The 19,746-nt window shown below is 20.2% G+C and overlaps 1 protein-coding gene across 1 annotated transcript; it reads right to left on the bottom strand.

Moving 5' to 3' along the window:
* Positions 1-1,003: 1,003 nt before the first annotated feature.
* On the bottom strand, positions 1,004-1,174 carry K444DRAFT_516738 (uncharacterized protein; the record flags this gene model as incomplete). The annotated part of the gene is made up of 1 exon (XM_024873705.1): positions 1,004-1,174. A coding segment is annotated over one exon (171 nt), but the record flags the coding sequence as incomplete, so codon positions are not given.
* Positions 1,175-19,746: the final 18,572 nt, after the last annotated feature.

Raw genomic sequence — 19,746 nt, 5'->3', positions numbered from 1 at the left:
ATAGGTTAGAAAGTCTGACTGCTCTATAGTACCTGAGCTCGGAAATCAAGATTAGACTAGAAGATTTTACTCAGGGCACCTCTTCTTATAATAGCTGCTCTATATTCCCCGTATAAAATAACTAATTCAGCTAGAACTAGAAGTATTACGGCGTATATATAATCATAAATTATAGCTCAAAGCATATAGTACGTATAAACATGCAAAGAAGTATTACTACCTGTTTTAATATCCGAGAGCTTCAAAGTATTAAGGTTAATACTATAGGAAAGTAGAGCCTGGCGGCACTAATCAAGTATTACCGATAAGAGATACTCATTAAGATCTACGAAAATTAGTATACGGAGTAAGCTAATAAATAACTAAAAAAATACATAAATCTCACCCTAATACTCGTAATCCTTAAGGATCCTATTATAGAGATTTATATCTATAGGTTAACCATACTATTCGGCCCCTTGCTTCAGATACCGGTAAAAAAAGAAGGGCTTCCCCGAAACATGATTTTGGTATATAGGATCTGCCCTAATTATATATATATTCCACAAATTAGTATATCCAAAGACCTTGTCCCTGATTCTGGATATATAGAGTACTAATAGTATAATCCGATCCCATAGGTTCTAAGAATTATATCACCCTTTATTTACTAGTTCTATAAAGTAATTCTATAAGTAGATATTAGCTAGATTATATATATATACTGGAACAAGATTCCGAATAGCTTTAACCAAAAAAAGCAGTATAATAAGTAATATAGGAAAGCCTAACTCATATGCCACCGAAATAATTAGGAAATCTCTAGCTCCTGCTACCAGGATTTAATATACTAATTCTTGGTACTTTTCCCGAAATAGAAATAGTCTTAAATATAAAGAATAGAAGGATCTATAAGACAAAAGAAGCAAAAGTATACCTCTATAATAAGAGGAAGCTCACTACCTTTATTAGCCCGAAAGAATATAGGAATATAGCCCAATTGGGTACAAGTCATAAGATACTACTATACTACTAAATAAAATATATAATTTAATATACTAATATAAATCCAAATAATGGCCCGAGAATAGGCATTAATATACGTATAAATATTAATACTAAACGGAGATAGCTTATTATACCTATTAATTAACCAAATATAGTCCGGGCCAGGTATAATATACTCTCCCTTATTTAATTATATCCTTCTTATTCGTTAAATAATAGCTTCGGGGTTAAGAATATATAATATTATAAATAAGGTATCTCTATATAGAACCCAATTAATTAGACCATATACTTATAAACTAAGATTATAAGAAATTAACGGAAAATAAGAGAAGAAGATACCGAGTAACCAATTAGCCATTTTTTCGGAAATAGTCATATAAAAGCCTCCGCCTATAGCCTTTAATTCGGCCATTATCGAGCTCTTCCCGCAGGACTTCAAATAGCTAAGTATTTCTTTCTTTCCTCTCAAATACGCCTATTCGCCATAGAAGCCTAATCTCCCTCCATAGACGTATTACTTGAAATTTATTAATATTATATCCGTAATACTAAAGCTCAATAACTATCTCATTATTAATATAGCTTATCCTAAATAGTATAGTAATCTGAGTATATAGATTTGGCGTATCTTGAGTAATTACATATCTGCAAATACCCCAGAATTATAGTTATTAATAAATCATTCTTTCTGAGACTATCTAGCTAAAGGTGGTTTCAATATTTTAGGCGATTTCTTTAGTTATATAGTGGGCCCGCATCTAGCTAATAATATAAGCTCGGATTAGGTCTAGATCTATCCTTGGGCAAGGCATCTTAATAGATTTATAGAGGGTTATGGTTATTTTAATGGTTTTAATAATTTTCGCAGTATTATTAATAAGGGAAATATAAAATCGCGATTTCTGGGAGTAATTAAAATTAGGCGAGGCTCACTAAAAAGCGCTAAATTACTATGGTAACCGAGCGATTTTCAGTACATTAACCCCCCCAAACTTTGCGAATAATAAATAGTTAATATTAAAGTATATTTATTACTAATAATAATAGCAAGTAATATGTATAATTAATTCTCGATTTGTAATTGAACCTTAATACTATTAGTTCCAGGGTCTAGCCCTAATTAAATACAGTATTTCTAATACCTAAAGTAATACTAAAAGTCAAGTGCAATATGCGAATACACTACGCAAAGTGCGAATGCGCTATGTGCAAAGTGCTAATATCGAATGCAATTAAAAATCGGGGTTTTGGCAGTACAGGGGTTAGAGGCCTCGGTACCTGTACTGCCAAAACCCTGATTTTTCATGACATTTCGCATTTGCGCATTGCACATTGCGCATTCGCACATTGCACTTAGCTTTTGAGATTTTTAAATAAAGTAATTATGTAAATTCCTATTAATCTATTTAATTCTCTATTAAATTCTCTCTAGATTTATGAGGGCTATTTTTAGAAATTCTTATATAAGTAATTAAATTTAATGTTTTATTAAATAAAAGAAAGAAAATTCGAGGGCGTATGGCCTGAGAGTATACGAGCCTTCGGAGTATCCCTTCGTCGGCCATCAACTGTCCACGCTAGCAGGGGGGGCTTGGCTCAGGGCGAAAACGTGTGCCTTTGCTTAGAAACCTATTAGTCATCTATCGCGTTTTCGCGTTTTCGCCCTGAGCCAAGCCCCCCCTGCTAGCGTGGACAGTTGATGGCCGACGAAGGGATAATATTAATATATAATCCCTAAATCTGCCAAGCCTAAAGGGGTCTAGTCTACTAGTGTGGTACGGCAGGCCGTACTCGTCGAAAATCATATTGTTTTGGCGGTTTTGAGGTTTAGGTCATATGGTAAAGGCCGTAGCCTTTTATATATAACTTGCGGAAATCACATAAGAAAGCTGGTTTTTCTATAGACTTAGAGAAGAATCCTTTATAAGTATTTAATTAATTAAGCTTTTGTATACTATATACTATTTATACTTTACTATTTATGCTTTTAATTTATTATTTTACTATTAAGTTACATTTTGTACTCTGGTATACTTTATATAGGTTTTTGTCTTATTATAGTTTCCCTCTTATATATTTTATAGTAAGTAATATAGGGAGAATAGAAACTTTATAGTTAAGGTAATATTCTTATAAAGTTCTAAGAAATATCTATAAGGCGGATTATTAGTTTAGTAAGTTAGGAGAGAAAAGGGCTATTATAATATCTTGAGCCTAAAGCCAAAATATTAAAGATATACGAGTATTAATTTTAGTATTTTATATTAATTTCCGATATACCCAATAACTTAGATACGGGTTAGCCATAAGATATAATTACTAGTATAATATATAGGGGTAATAGAAATAGAGGCTAATTATAGAAGGAAAAGAAGTAAAGGAAATAAAATAAGAAATATTATACTAAGATAGTATAAGTTAGACCTTAGTTAGAATTAGACTTTAGTACTTGGAAATAAAGTTATACTATTAATTTATATATTATTTTTAGTTATAGTAAAAGCCGGAATTAAAATAGCTTTAATTTTAGTAATAAAGCTTATTTCTAAGTCCGAAAAAGATACCTAAAAAAGGAAATATTTTCAAATTTAAATAAAATAATAAACTAGAATTAGAAATAAAAATTAAAAAGAAATCAAAAATAAGAAATTATATAAATAAACTAGAGAAGTTTCTAGAAAAAGAAATAAATACTAAATAAAGAAAAAAAAGAGAATTTAGAAAAGTCAGAAAAATTAGTAAAATTATATTTATTATTTTTATTATTACTTTTAATAATATTAATAAATATATTTAATTTAGTAAAATTAAGGGAAAATACTATAGGTATTAAGCTAAAGAAATAGGAAAAAAAGTATAAGTAATAGAAATAAGACTAGAAAAGCTACTATCTTATTATTACTAATATTAAAATTTAAACCTTAATTATATCTATTATTATTAACCGGTTTTTCCCTAATTCCGGTTTCTAAACTAAAAGATATACTTAAATAGGAAATTAGTTCTTTAGAAACCTTATTAGTAAAAGTCTCAGATATGGAAACTTTATAATTAACTATAAAAGAAATTATTAAAATTAATATAACTAAGAATAAATATATATTAGTACCGGATTTAAACCTATTATTTATAAGAGCTTCTAAAATATTATAGTTTTAGGAAAGTAATATCTCTATATTCTTTAAATAATATATAAATATATATAAGAACTATTATATTTCTAATAATACTAAAAGAGAAAGAATTATCTATTATGTTTCTCTTATTTATAAGAATTAGATTAAGGCTATATTAGAGTACTATATTAATAATCTAGGAAATTATTAGAAAACTAAGTTCTTTAAGGCCTTACTAAAGGAATTCCGAGAATATAATTAGGAAATACTTAAAATTAGCTATAATTTTCTTAATTAAATTATTATATAAGCCTAGAATAAAGAAATCTTATTTAAGTCTTATATTAATATATTTAATAAAATATTAAAGGAATTACTAAAGAGAAAAAAAATAAATAAAATTATTTAGTACTGAGAATTTATAAAAAAATTATTTATTCTAGTAAAAGATTATATTTTTAAGAATATAAACTTTAAGCCTATAGATATTTCTACTTATAAATATAATAAGATATATAAGAAAGTAATAATATTTTATTAGTATAAAAAAAAGAAATATTATTTTAATATTACTAATAACTTAAATATATTTAGACTTAGATAAGAATACTTAGATATAATAATTTATAATATAATTCCTAAACTAGAAAATAATTATTTCTTTCTAGTTCTTCCTATTATATTTCCTAAAGCTACTATAGATATAAATAAGAGAAAAACCTAGCCTATAGCTAATTATATAAAACTTACTAAAAGTAGTAAACCTAAAAGAAATAATATTAACTAGCTAGTAAAAAATCTAGAAAAACTATTTATTATTACTATAACTTAAGAGAACTTATAAAAATAATTTAATATAGCTATTATTATAATTCGGGAAAATATCTATAGCCTACTTATATAGCCTAGCTAACTATAGTAAGTATAATAGTATTAATAGTCTAATAAGTATAATTTGAGTCTTTAGGAAAAATATATTAGAAGTTATAATAAAGGTTATAAAGAATACTATAATAGCTATAGTAATTAAGCTAAAATAAGTAAAAAGTCTAGATAACTATATTCTAGAAAAAGTTAGTTTTAAATATAGTTAGAAAATATTACTTAAGTTAATATAGCCTATAGTATAAACCCAGAACTAAAAGAATAAATTTACTATAAATACTATAATAGAAATAAAAATAATAATATTAATCTAGAATATATTTATATCTTTTAGTTCTATTACTTACTAATAAAAGAATTTATAAACTATAAATATATTTACTAATTTAATAAAAAATAGTATAAAAAGCTATTTAAGCCTAGATAAGAAAGTTTTTTCTTTTTTCTTATTAGTAAGTACTAGTAATTTAATTAAATTATTTCCTAAATCCGAGAAAAAGAATTTAATTATAACTTAAATATTTAATTTAAAAATATCTAAAGATTAATAAGAAATACCTAGTTTACTAGGTAAGAAAGAAAAAAGAAAACTAGCTAACCAGGATTTATATATAGAAATAAGTAAGTTATATCTAGGGAATCTAAATAGCTGCTTTACCTTAGAAGAAATTATATTAGAATTACTAATACTTTAGGTTCTAGAATTAATAAATAATACTAAGATTTAGCTATAAATAGTATTTCTATTAATACTATAACGGGTTTCTTATTAAAAAAAAAAAGAAAAGAAATAGAAATAGCTAAAAAAGTTTTCTAAAAATAAGCTAGAATAGAAAAGAAGCTATTTTATATAAAAGGCCAGAAAATATTATTCTAAGAAGTAATAAATAAAGAAATGGCCTAGCTAAAAATATAAATATTAATATTTCCGGAAATAAATAAGATAAATTAGAAATCTAATATATTCTTAATTATAATAAGTATAGAATTTCTGAAATTAATAATATTCTAATAAAACTACTAAAGAAAGTAATTATTCTATTTTCGAAAACTTAGAAGAAAATAAAAATACTTATTAATATCTTAAAAATACTAGATCTAGCTATTATATTTTAAAACTAATAAATTAAGGATAATATTTCTTATTTTATTATCTTATAAATAGGAAATACTATTATATTAAATATAATTAAATATACTAGAAGATCTATAAAACTAATAGTTATAGCTTATATAATAAATAAAATATTTAAGAAATTAGAAATATTAGCTTAGGTATCTAATACTAATAGAATTATTTAATTTAAAAGTAATAGTATTAATATTCGAATATTACTAGCTTATAAATATATTATATAAGCTTTATATTTCTGATTTGTATTTCGAGGACTTTAAGAAAATATTAAATATAAAGAAATAATTAATATTAGAACTAAAATTAATATTCTTTCTAAAAAGATTTCTAGAAATATTAATAAAATAATATATAATACTATAGATTATTAAATATCTATTATTACTAGAATAGAATTTGAATTTATAGAAATAATAAAGCTTAAAGCTAAGATTATAAATAAAGTAAGATATAAAAATATATTTTTCCTAATTAAAAAAGCTTTAAAGATCTTACTTAGTTAATTATTCTTAGTAAAAATAAAAATAAATATTATATATAGAAATAATAGTTTATAAAATAAAAGATTTACTAATCCTAAAAATAACTAGAATACTTATATTATTATAATTATTTTATTTTTAAAGAATACCGGAAAATAAAAGAAAATAATAATTTAAAAATACTAAGCTTCTAGAATTAAGAAATTAAGTAATATAGAATAGGAAATTAAAAATAAAAAGAAAAAATAAAATCTAATATTATAACTAATAATAATATTAAAAGAAATAAAAAAATACCGGAATTTCTTATAAATTCTTTTATTTTAGGTTTAGAAATTTAGGAAATTAATAATATTTTTAGAGAAACTAAAATAGAAAAGGCTTTAATTAAAATATTATTAAGAATAATTCCGGAATTAATAAAAAAAGAAGTAAAAAAAGTATTAAATAAAAATATTTCTAAAGAAAAAATAAAATAGTATTTCCTAATAATAAAGAAATATATTTCTAAAACTAAAAAATATTAAATTTAAAGCTAGAAAGAATTCTGAAATATATAGAAACTTAAGAAAAGTATATTAAAATACTAGATAAAAAGATACTTTTTATATTTAACTAGAAAGAAGCTAAATAAAAAGGTTATAAATTCTAGAAATTAGATAAAAAAATACTAAAGAAAATAGTTATAGCTTTTAAAGAAAAAAATAATAATTATAGTTTATTTCTAGTTATAAGAATATATAAAATAAAGAATAAGAAAATTTAACTAGTAAATACTAATAATAGAACTAGAGAAGGCTCTAGTAAATATCTAGACTAGTTTAAGAGATCTAAAGCTAGAAAATACTTATAAGAATATACTAGAAAATATAAGAATTATCTTTTATTAAAAATATTAGCTATTTTAAGAAATTTATAACTTATTTTAGAATATCTTAAATAATTAAATATTAGTAACTAGCTTTAGGAAAAAAAACTAGTTATATTTCAAGAATTAATAATTAATTAAAAAGATATAATTATATTTAATTAGAAAGAAATAGGAAAAGTCTATAAAAATATTAGCCTATTTATTCTAATTAAGACTATTAAATATAAAGCCTAATAAGAAAAGAATTTCCTATATCCTAAAACTCTAATACTAGTAATAATAAAAATATTATTAGAATACCTAAATTATAAAGTTCTTAAGAAATATAATAAATCTTACTAAAATTTATAATTCTTAGTTATAAAGAAAGTTACTAGAACTTATAAACTAATTAATACTATTATAAAAATGAATTTAGTAATCTTATAAAATACTAACCTATTCCCGTTTACTAATAAGATCTCAGAAGAATTTACTAGATATATTTATATTTTTCTAATTAATTTCTTTTTCGAATATAATTAATTTATACTAGATACTTATAATAAAGATTTAATTATATTTATAATATCTCTAGAGCTATTAAGAATAATTATATTATTTTAGGAAGCTACTAATTCTATTATATAGTTTATATAGATTATTATAATTATTCTAGAAAATCTATTTCCTAAAATTACTATATTATTTATTAATAATATTAGAATTAAGGAACTTTATATAAATTATAATAAATAATTTATTTTATTTAGAATTCGGTATTTTATATTTAAATACTTTTAAAACCTAAATATAATCCTAGATAAAATTAAATAAGCTAGAACTAGTATTAGAGAAAAATTATAGTTCTATTATAATAATATAATTATTATTAGCTTTATCTATAAAGTATTTAGAAAAAGTCTTTTAAGCTTAGGAATTATTAAGATCTTAAGATAAAAGTATTATAATAGTATAACTAAAAATAAGGCATTTATTAGAATTATTATTTACTACTATATTTGAATTAAAGGCTTTATAATTATTACTAAATCTATTTACTACTTAATAAGAACGAATATAATATAGAACTAGAATAATAAATAAAAGTAAGCTATATAAATTCTTTAGAAAAAGCTTACTATTATTCTAATATTTTATAAATTATACTATAATTTATTAGAAAATTAGGAAATAATTATATTAGTAATAAATACTAGCCTAGATAAATAAAATAGAACTCTTAATTAATATAATAATAAAGGGAAAAAGAAAATTATATAATATAAATCTAGAATCTGAAATAATACTAAATAGAAATATAATATTATTAAGAAAAAATACTAAGAACTAGTAAAATATTTATAGAAAGTATAATTCTGGCTATATGAAGTTTACTTTATTCTTAAACTAGATACTAATATACTTATTATATAGCTAAGTAAAGCGGCTATAGATTTTCCTAGGGCTCTAGTTACTTACTAGCTAGTATAAATTTAATTATTTAACTTTAAAGTCAAATATATTAAAGAAACCAAGTATATTACTAGTAATAAATTATTAAGATATTTATAATAAGAAAATAATACCGAAAATAATAAGAATATTAATAAATAATTAGTAATAGAGCTTAATACTATTAGAATAGTACCTATTAGATAAAAAGTTTAATTAAAAAAAGTAATTCCGGTTCGGCTATATACTATTATTTTAAGAAATCTAATTCCTAAGATCTTTACTAAATATTTAAATAATAGTATCTAGTTACTAGAAATTAATAATTAAAGCCTTACTATATCTAGAAGCAAATTAGTAATATTAAAAAATAATAAAATCCGGAAGTTATATAGTAAAAGCTATAGCCTTTTATATATAATCTCTAGTAAAATAGTAAATAATAATACTAACTCTTATACTTTACTTAATAACCTAACTATTTTACTAGATTCCTTAGATAATAGCTATTCTAAATAATACTAGAATATTATATAATACCTTATAATACTTTCTAGATTAGAAGAAATATCTAGGGCCGAGTTTTAAAAGTTAAATAAGAAAGCTTTAAATTATAATATAAGAGATTAATTACTATAGAAAGTTATATCTAAAATATATTTATTTTAACTTATTAATAATAATTAAGAGTAAAGAGAAATCATTATTAAAGAGCTATATAATAAGATTAGATATACCGGAAAAGAAAGTATTTTTTATTTAATAGCTAGCTACTATTATTAGGAAAGTTACTATAACTATATATAGAAATATATTAATACCTATAAAGTTTATTAGTATAAAAGTAGAAAAAGATAAGAAGCTCTATATCTAATAAAAGCTATATCTTTTTTCTATTATCTTGGAATTAATATAATTAAATTACTAGGTTATAAAGGATATAACTTATTAGTTATTACTAGAAATAATTTCTCAGAATAGATTAAAACTAGGCCTTTAAAGAACCTAACTAGTAAAAAGATTACTAAGTTTATTTGGGAAGAAATTATTTATAAATATAGTTTATTTAGATAGCTTAAGATAAATAATAAATTAAAATTCAAAAAAGTAGTAATTTAGAAACTTAATAAGCTAGAAATTAATAGAATTATTATTTTAGCCTATAATTCCAAAAGAAATAATATAATTCCAAAAGAATATTAATTAATTATTTAAGTACTTATTATACTTATAATAGATAGAAAAAAGCCTTAGATAGATTTATTACTATATATTTTATTTACTAATTAAATTATTATATATAAACTAACTAGATTTATTTTCTTTTATATAGTCTATAATAGGGAAGTAGTATTACTTATAGGAATATATTTTCTAATCTAAAGAATATTTAAATAAAATAAAGTCTATAATAAAGAAATATTTCTAGAGATATATATAAAGTAAATATAAATAAGAAATAAAAATATTAAAGAAGCTAGAATAAAGAAAAATAAAAAATACTAAAAGAAAAAGAAATAATTTAATATTACTTACTAGATTTATTTAAAGCCTATTTCTAAAAAAAATCTAGTTTTTATATATAATATTAAATTAATAAATTAAGATAAATTAAAGAATATAAAGCTACTATATTATTAGTTTAGCCTATATAAAATAAGATATATAGATTAACTAAAAGAATACTATATACTAGAAGAACTTAATAGTACTATATTCTAAAGAATATATACCGGGAATTAACTTAAATAATTTATTAAAAGAAATAAATTCTAGTATTTCCCTAAAAACAAAGTTAATAATAAGTATATATTTATAAATAAATATTTCAAAATAGATATAGAACTAGAAAAAGAAATAGTTATAAAATATTATAAGTAAAATAGTATTTAGGAAATTAAGAAAGCTACTAGTATTATTATATATATTCTAGAGTTACTAGAATTAGAAAAAATAAAATATATTTCTTTTATAAAGAATTAGAAGAAAGTATTTAATAATAAAAGCTCTTTTTAACCTAAAATAAAACTTATTATCTTTAATTCTTTATTTATTTTTTATTTTTTTCTTTTAACTAATATTTATAATCTTTAGAAAATATTATTATTAGACTATTATTCTAGAAATTAGATAAGCTTTATTATTACTTATTTTTTATTATTATCTAATTACTATTACTAGATAGTATTTTTAATATATAAAATTCTATTACTAGATCTTGGAAATCGAATATAAAAGATTTTTTTAGTATAAAAATAAATAAGAAATTAAGAAATTATTTTATAAACTTTTGATTTTAAATTATAGTAATAAATAGTAATTATATTTAGAATTAGGGGAAAAAAAAAAAAAAGGAAGTCTTTTATATATATTTTACTAAACTAGAAATCTTTTAAAGACTTTATTTGTCTTTTTAACTAGCTATTCTTATAGCTTATATTAATCTAAAGCTTGATTATAATATCTATAGATTTTAATTTTAATTTAAATTACTATTATAAGTTTCCTTATAATATCTAAATAAACTTCCTAATTAGAAGTTATATATAGATAAAATAGCTAAACTAGAAGCCTTATAAAAGGAAAAAGAAACTTTATTAAACCTAATAGTTATTTCCGAAAATACTTAATAATATATAATTCTAGAAATCTATTAGATATTAGATAAACTAGATTTACTTATTTAAAGCCTATTTTATATTAGAAAACCTATTTCTTTTTTAATATAATTATAGCTACTTTTAAAACTTATATTAAGGCTTAATTAGTATATTATATATTTCTATTTTTATATAAAAGAAACTTCTTTTATATAGAATTTATTTCCTAATTAAGATACTATTTTATTACTAGAAACTAATTATTTCTTTAAAAAGCTAATATAATTTACTAATTCTTATTATTAATCTATTTCTTATTATTAAATATTATCTAAATAATTCCTATATCCTTAATATTAATTCGGAATATCTAATCTTTTTATATTTTATATTAATTTTAATATTAATTATTCCAAACTTAATAATAATACTATAAATTCTATTTATACTATTTTATAGTTCTTTTTTCTATATATTTTAATATCTTTAATATTACTTTTATTAATATAAATATTACTTTAAAGTCCCAAATAACTAAATAATTTTATATTATTTAAAGTTAATTTTAATAAATACTAAATAAATATAATTAGTTTTCGAAAGAAATATAAATTAGTTTTAGAAAAAATAATACCTTATTCTAAGTTATTTTTTAATCCTATTATTTTAATTTCTTTTCTATTAATACTTATTTTATATTTTCTCTAATATTTTTAATATACTTATATATCTTATTTTTTATATATTTCTTATATTATTTTTCTTTTTTTATATTATTTTTTGAATTAATAAAAATATTTCTAAATAAATAAAAAGTCGGGATATACCTATATTATAAAATTTTTATTATTTCCTTTTATATTCTAATACTTTAGATATTATTACTATATTTATATTTCTATTATATTATTTTCTTATTTCCTTATTATTACTATTTAGTTTAACTTGCCTTAATTATTTCCTTAATTATATTCTCTTAGATATATATATTTATATTTTTTTCTATAATAAAAGCCTAATTCTATATTTTATTTTCTATAATTATTTCTAATTTATAATTATATTACCTCAAATATATCTAATTATTATATCTATTTTCCTTATTATATATATTATTATTTTAGTTTTATTTTCTTATTAGAAAGAAAGAAAAACTCAAATATATATAATATATTTATATAATTTAAAACTATTCTAATTTATTCTTTATTTTGGAATATACTTAAAAGAAATTCTTATAATCTTAAAAACCTTTAATTCTATAACCTATAATTATTATATTAATAATATTTTTATAACCTATTAAAAATAATAAAATAGCTAAAGAATAGATTTCTCAAGTTAGTAAAATATAATAGCTAGTTCTTATAAACTATAATATTATTAAAAGCCTATAGATTAATAGTATTAAAGTTTAGAATATTAAAGAAATTTAGGCAGTTATAAAAGGCCTATTAATATTAGAAAAGATAGCTATAATTACCGAATTTAATATAAATATCCTAGATAAGCTAAGTAATATATATAATAAGCTCTTAAAATAAAAAACCTTTATTAGAAACGGAACTAGACTAGGATTAACTAAGGAGAAACTAAAGAACTACTAAGCTAATAATAAGAAATTCGAGAATATTATTAAAGGCATTTCTAAAAATAAATAAGAAAAGCTTAATAAGATTAAGACTATAATAAATAGTCTTAATACTAAGAGTTAGAATAGAATTATACTATATAATAAAGCTTTTAGCTAATATATTAATAATATCTATAATAACCTTAGTAAAAACATTTATAAGAAGTTATACTTTCTTTTTAAGACAAAAGCTTTAATATATAAAGCTATTTAGTTAATTAATAAAGCTATTTTAAAGTATATTAAAGATAAGAAATATTAGAATACTAGTATATTTACTAAATTAGATATTACTAAAGTATTCAAATATATTAAAGCTATTTCGAAATATAGAGAATTAGAGTTTAAGCTACTATTAGCTAATAATCTTAAAGCTAAATAGTATATTTTTAATATTTCCGGAATCCTAATTAAAGAAATTTATAGTAATAAGTCTTTTCCTGCTTTCCGAAATAAGCCTAAAAAATAGGCTCCTATTATAATTTCAGCTTTAATTTAATTAGATCTAGCTAAGAAAAATAGAATTAATTTAATAGAGCCTAATAAGAAAATTATTAGTAAAACTAGTAGAACTAGTATAACTAGATAAGAAGAACCTAATAAAAATAGAAAGTAAGCTAAACCTAAGACTTCTAATAAATAATAGAGATCTAAGTACTAAATTAAATATAAGGTTAGTAAACTAGAAAAAAGTAAAGAGGAACTCTCTATTCTAAAAAGAAAAATATTATCTAAGAAAATTCCTATAATTATATTTAGAATAAAGAAGCAAAAAACCAAGAGTATTAAATCCAGAGAATTTAATAAAGGCATCTAGTATATCTATAAAATACTAGCTAAATAAAAGTTAATACTTACTTAGTAAGATAAATATATCTTTAAGGAAATATATAATAGTATTATAAGACCTATTTATAAGTAAGAATACTATAGGATTAATAATAGATTTCTTAAAGCTCTTTATATAATATATATTTAGTAACTTACTAATACTTTCTCTATTAATATATAAGAGATTAAGAATATTCTAAAGCTAGTTACTAAGATCTATAAAGTTACTAAAGGTAAGAAGTATATTTCTATTACTTGAATAAATAAGAAAATACGAGATTTTTTTTTTAAGAACTAGGAAATTAAGAAATATAAATATAAGTATTATATTTCCGATTAATTCTATCCTAATCTATAACTCTAATTTAATACTATAGTCTCTATTCCTAAATCTAATATTACTAATCTGGATACTAATAGCTATATTTATAAAAAGAATTACCTAAAATAAATTAAGAAGCTTAGTATTTAAAAGCTTTTAATAAAAGAGATAGAAATATTATAGTTCTATTTTTAAAAAGATAATATATTAATATATAGAGATCTTAGTAATAGCTACTTTATCTTAGCCTTTTAACTTTTAATAGTAAATCTATTAATATGGCTCGGATTTTATAAGGTATTAAGTAAGTATCCTATTTATCTAGTTACTTATTCTTAGCTAGCCTAATACTTTACTTCTGGAAATATTAATTATAATTAGTATAAAGATAATACTAAAGATCTGGCTATTACTAAAGCTTTAAATAGTAAATTCTACCTTAGTAAAAAGTATTAGAATATTAGCTATATTTTTCTTATAAATTATAAAAAGGCTATTACTTTTAGTAAGAAGTTCTTTAAAAATGTTAATTACTTCTCTATTTCTAATAAATTTAAGCCGGAAATAGCTAAGGAAATAAGTAAGTATTTACTAAAGATAATAGGAGAAAAGACTTTAAATATAATTTATTTAACTAGATAAATAAATACTTTTAGCTAGGTAATCTATAAGTCTGGAATTATAGAAAAGTATTAATTCTCGAATAATATATAAGTTAAAAAATAGCTTAATAATAATTTACTATTTAATAGGCCTTTTACTATAGTTCCTATAAATCTAGTTATTATTAAGAATAAAATATATAAAAATGAAATCTCTTATAAGATTATTAAAGCCTCTTATCTAAAGCTTTCTCTTTTTATTAAAAATTAATTTAAAAATATTATAAATAATACGAAATTCAAAAAAGCTATTTATTTAGAGTATATTAGTATAATTTATAATATAATTTATTATAATAAGCCTCCTTAATATCCTATAGTAAAGGCAGAAATTAAATAATAATTAAAGATAAATACTAATTAATATAGAGAACTATATTAGATTTAGTATAAGAATATAGCTAACCGAGTTCGGATTATTTTTAAACAAGTTCGGAAATATGAAATAAAACTATTTAAAGATAATAAGTCTTATTTTAGGTATATAGAGAAGAAATTAGATTAACTAATAGAAAAGGATTCTAAATATTTTATTATTTCAGACTTTAAATAGGATTTTTCTATTATTTTTAGTATTTAGGAAATAAGTATAAATAAATAAGGAATTAGATATAATATAGTAGGCTATACTTATTAAAAATTATATTATTTTAGTAGTTTTAAAATTTAGGTTATATAGTAAAGGCCGCGGCCTTTTATATATAACTTATAGAAATTATATAAGAAAACTAGTTTTTCTATAGACTTAGAGAAGAATTCTTTATAAGTATTTAATTAATTAAGCTTTTATATATTATATATTATTTATACTTTACTATTTATACTTTTAATTTATTATTTTGTTATTAAGTTATGTTTTATATTCTAGTATACTTTATATAGGTTTTTGTCTTATTATAGTTTCCCTCTTATACTAGTCAAATTATTAATAGGATGCAAGGTTATATAACTATATCTTATATCTTATATCCTATTACCTATATCTCATTATCTATATCTCGTATCCCGTATTCTATAACTATATATATAACTCCTAAAAAAATAGCTATACTAATATTAGAAATTTTTTAAAAATACAAAAAATAATATCTCTCTCTAATTATATATAAATTCTCTAATCCGGCCTAATATTAGATTTCCCAAATACTTTATATATCTATATTACTTCTAAGGTTTTAGTTATATACTAAAGGCTATAATCTTTTATATATAACTTCTTCTTCTATAATATTTTTCTATCTTATATATTTATTTCCTGCCCTATTTATACTCGACTTATTTCTCTATATTTAATTATATAGTATTTATATTAATTAGATACTTAAGGGCATTTATTAGCTTCGATTTTATTATAGAATTAGTAGAATTCGATTCTCTTTTAATTTATTTAATTTCTATAATCTCTTATTATTTATATACCTAATAGAAATATATTATATTAATTATTAGATACTTTTCTCGAATAGTTCCTAATTTAATAAGGCATTTATATAATAATTTCAAATCCGTATAAACTATTAGTAATAGTTCTATTTCTAGTACTTTATTAATTATAGATTTAACTAAAGTACCTATATTAAAACCGTAAGCCATACTATAAAGTTCCGAAGCTAGAATATTTCTAGTAATTCTCTTATATTTAGTAGAGAATTAGTAAATAATATTAGTATATCTAGTTCTATTTACTAGAACTAGAATATATCTAATTTGGGAAAAAAGATCTCTATTATTTATAAATAAAGTATTTATAAAAATAATTAAATATAAGAACTTTTTTACTAGCTTTATAAATCTTAGTCTTCTAGTAATATTCTCAATTTATTATTAAATATACTTATTAAGTGCCTTTATATTAGTTTCCGAAGGTTTAATAGCCTGAGTTATAATTAATAGGTTATATAAAGCTTCTAGTTAATAAACTAATATAATATATACTTCTCTAGTATATTAGGTAATATATTAGTTCTTAATAAAGAGATCTTAATAAATAGTACCCCTATTACTTATAGTAGTAATATTCTTTATAGAAATAATTCAAAGGTTTTTATACTAGTATTCTTATATAAAAGTAATTCTAGTAGTATTTATATAAATAATACCTTTATTAAACTTGAGATTATAATTAATAATAAGGCATTTATATTTCTTAGCCAAGAACTTAGCCTCTTAAAGCTTTAGTTACTTTATTTTTATAAAATTATTATTTCTAATAAATAGAGTATTATTAGTTTAAAGGCTAATAATTCCGAAGAGTTATTTATTATAGAAGAGGCAAGAATTATAAATTAACTATTTTATAGAAAGCTTATTAATATAGTAGAAATAGTAAGTCTTAAACTAGTAGTTTCTAGTTTCTAGTATATTATATAATAGTTTTATAATCTTTAGAACCGAATTATTATTTTGATTTAGTTCTTTAATAAGCTTATAAAATAAGTTAATATAAAAATTATAATTAAGTAAGGTTATTAATTAGATATAAGCTTATAAAATATTATATAAATATAGTTCTATAATATCTATTATTATAATAGTAATACTAAAAATAATTTTCTAGCTAATATATTAAATAATAGGCAATTATATTAATACTATATATTTCTTACTATTATTATAAGCCTAGATAACTAGTCTTGACTTCTTAAGCTCTCTCTTTATACCCTTATTCCTAATCTTATTAATAAACCGGGAATTAAAGATATATATCTCTTTTAGTACCTGAAATCTAGAAGTAACCTTAAATATATTTTTTTCTAGGAGGCTAGTAACTTTAACTTAACGGGAGTTCTTATATAGATTATTATTTTATAGAAATACTATAAAATCCGGGTTCTTATAAGGGTATTCTCTACTATACTTTAGTAAAATAGCAGGAATAGTAGGAGAAATTATACCTATATTATCTTTAGCCTTACTATAGAGTTTAGAAATAGGTTCAGGTTCGGAGCTATTAGTAATAACCTTAATATTCCTTATATAAAAGGGCTTTATAGAGGTTAAGTAAAAGATAATATTACTATATAATAGAGCTAGTATATAGTTCTTTCTATTAATAGCTACTAGCTTATATAGCCTATCCTAACTACTAAATTAACTAGTATTTCCTTTATATTATATAAGAATATCCGAATTTAAGGAAAGTTTATAAATATTAATAATACTAGGACTATTTCGGGTATTTAGGATATTTATAATCTAGTATCTAGCTTAAAGCTTCCGAATTTTTACTATTACTTTTTTAAGTACTATTAATTATTATAATATAATTAGTAATAGAGTATTATATGCGGTTATTTAAGATAAAGTACTATAAACTAAAAGAATTAGGATAATACTATTGGGTCTAGCAAAATTATTAATAGCTTTAAAGGCTATTTGAAGTATAATTTCCTTATTAATTCTATTAATTTTATTTATAATAATAAGATAAATATATTAAATCGGGCTATAGTAGTATTTTATAATTCCGATAGAATTATAAGCTTCTATAGAAATAATTTTAATCTTAGTTCCTATAGTATTTATAAGCTAAGCGAACTTCTTACTAGTAAACTGCTTTCTAGTATCTGCTATAATCTAATTAGAAGAGCCTAAATAAATATTAATTTAATACTACTTTAAAGTATTCCAAATATATAATATACTAATATTTTAAAGCTATTAGCCGGCTTAATATTAAGTGCCTTTATTAATAATATAAAATACAAGTTTATTAGAAATATAGAAAATATTAATAATAATAAAGTAATTAAAGCTAATATTATTTCTTAAGTTAAACTTGAATTATTCCAGTAATTATTCGTATTTCTAGTATTATTTATAGTATTTTATAAGATATTTAAGGGCTTCTATATTAATATTATAGCCTATTTATTCTAGTATATTTCAGAGCTTACTAATAAATAAATAACTAAAATAGTAATATAGGTATTATAATTTAATTTCTATAAGAAAGTAGGAATTATAAGTAAAGAATTCGGAAATAAAGCTTTATAGAATAGTATTCTAAAGCAGGAAAGAGTATCTAAAACATTATATTATAAGTATAAAATATTTAGTAGAAATAATAAGATAATTAGTAAGATTATTAAAATAAACTTCTAGCTTATTTATATTAGCTAAGCTAAATAGAAATAAAGTTTTTATAGGTATAATATAGAATTATACTTGCCTAATTAGTATTCTTACTATTATAGATCTAATAGAAAATATAGATCTAATACTAAACTAGATATTAACTTAATCTTTAGTAGTTTTATTAAATTTAATACTATTATTAGTCTATTATAAAGCTTGGAATTAGTTAGAACTAATAGTTAAGAATCTAGAAGCTCTAGTATTAATTATAATTCTATAAAAGTAGTAAATATTATATCTTAATATATTATTAATTATAAATATCTGAATATTCTTTATTTATTTAGTAGATTCTAGAATATAATTTTTATCTATTATCTAATATAAGAGAAAAAAAATAAGGTTATTTATAAAAGTATTAGTTATAGAAATAGCAGGAGCAGGGGCTATAGAAGCGGCTAGGAAGCTTTTAATAAAAGTAAAATAAGAATTAGAGTAATATTTCTTTTCTTTATTTATTTCTATTAATAAAGCTTTAAAAGTATTACTTACTAGTTTATTCTTACTATTCTCGTTATTCTCTTCTTCTTTAAATTCGGTAATATACTATATATAAGTATTATTAAAGTATTTATTAAAATTACAGGTATTTCGGGATCTAAATTAGTAAATATTTCTATTTTTAAATTAAGCTTTCTTGGCCTCTTA

This window comes from Hyaloscypha bicolor (genome assembly GCF_002865645.1).
Source record: "Hyaloscypha bicolor E unplaced genomic scaffold K444scaffold_13, whole genome shotgun sequence".
NCBI lineage: Eukaryota > Fungi > Ascomycota > Leotiomycetes > Helotiales > Hyaloscyphaceae > Hyaloscypha > Hyaloscypha bicolor.
The sequence above is the reverse complement of the archived record's forward strand: the minus strand, read 5'-3'. Positions and strand labels throughout refer to the sequence as shown.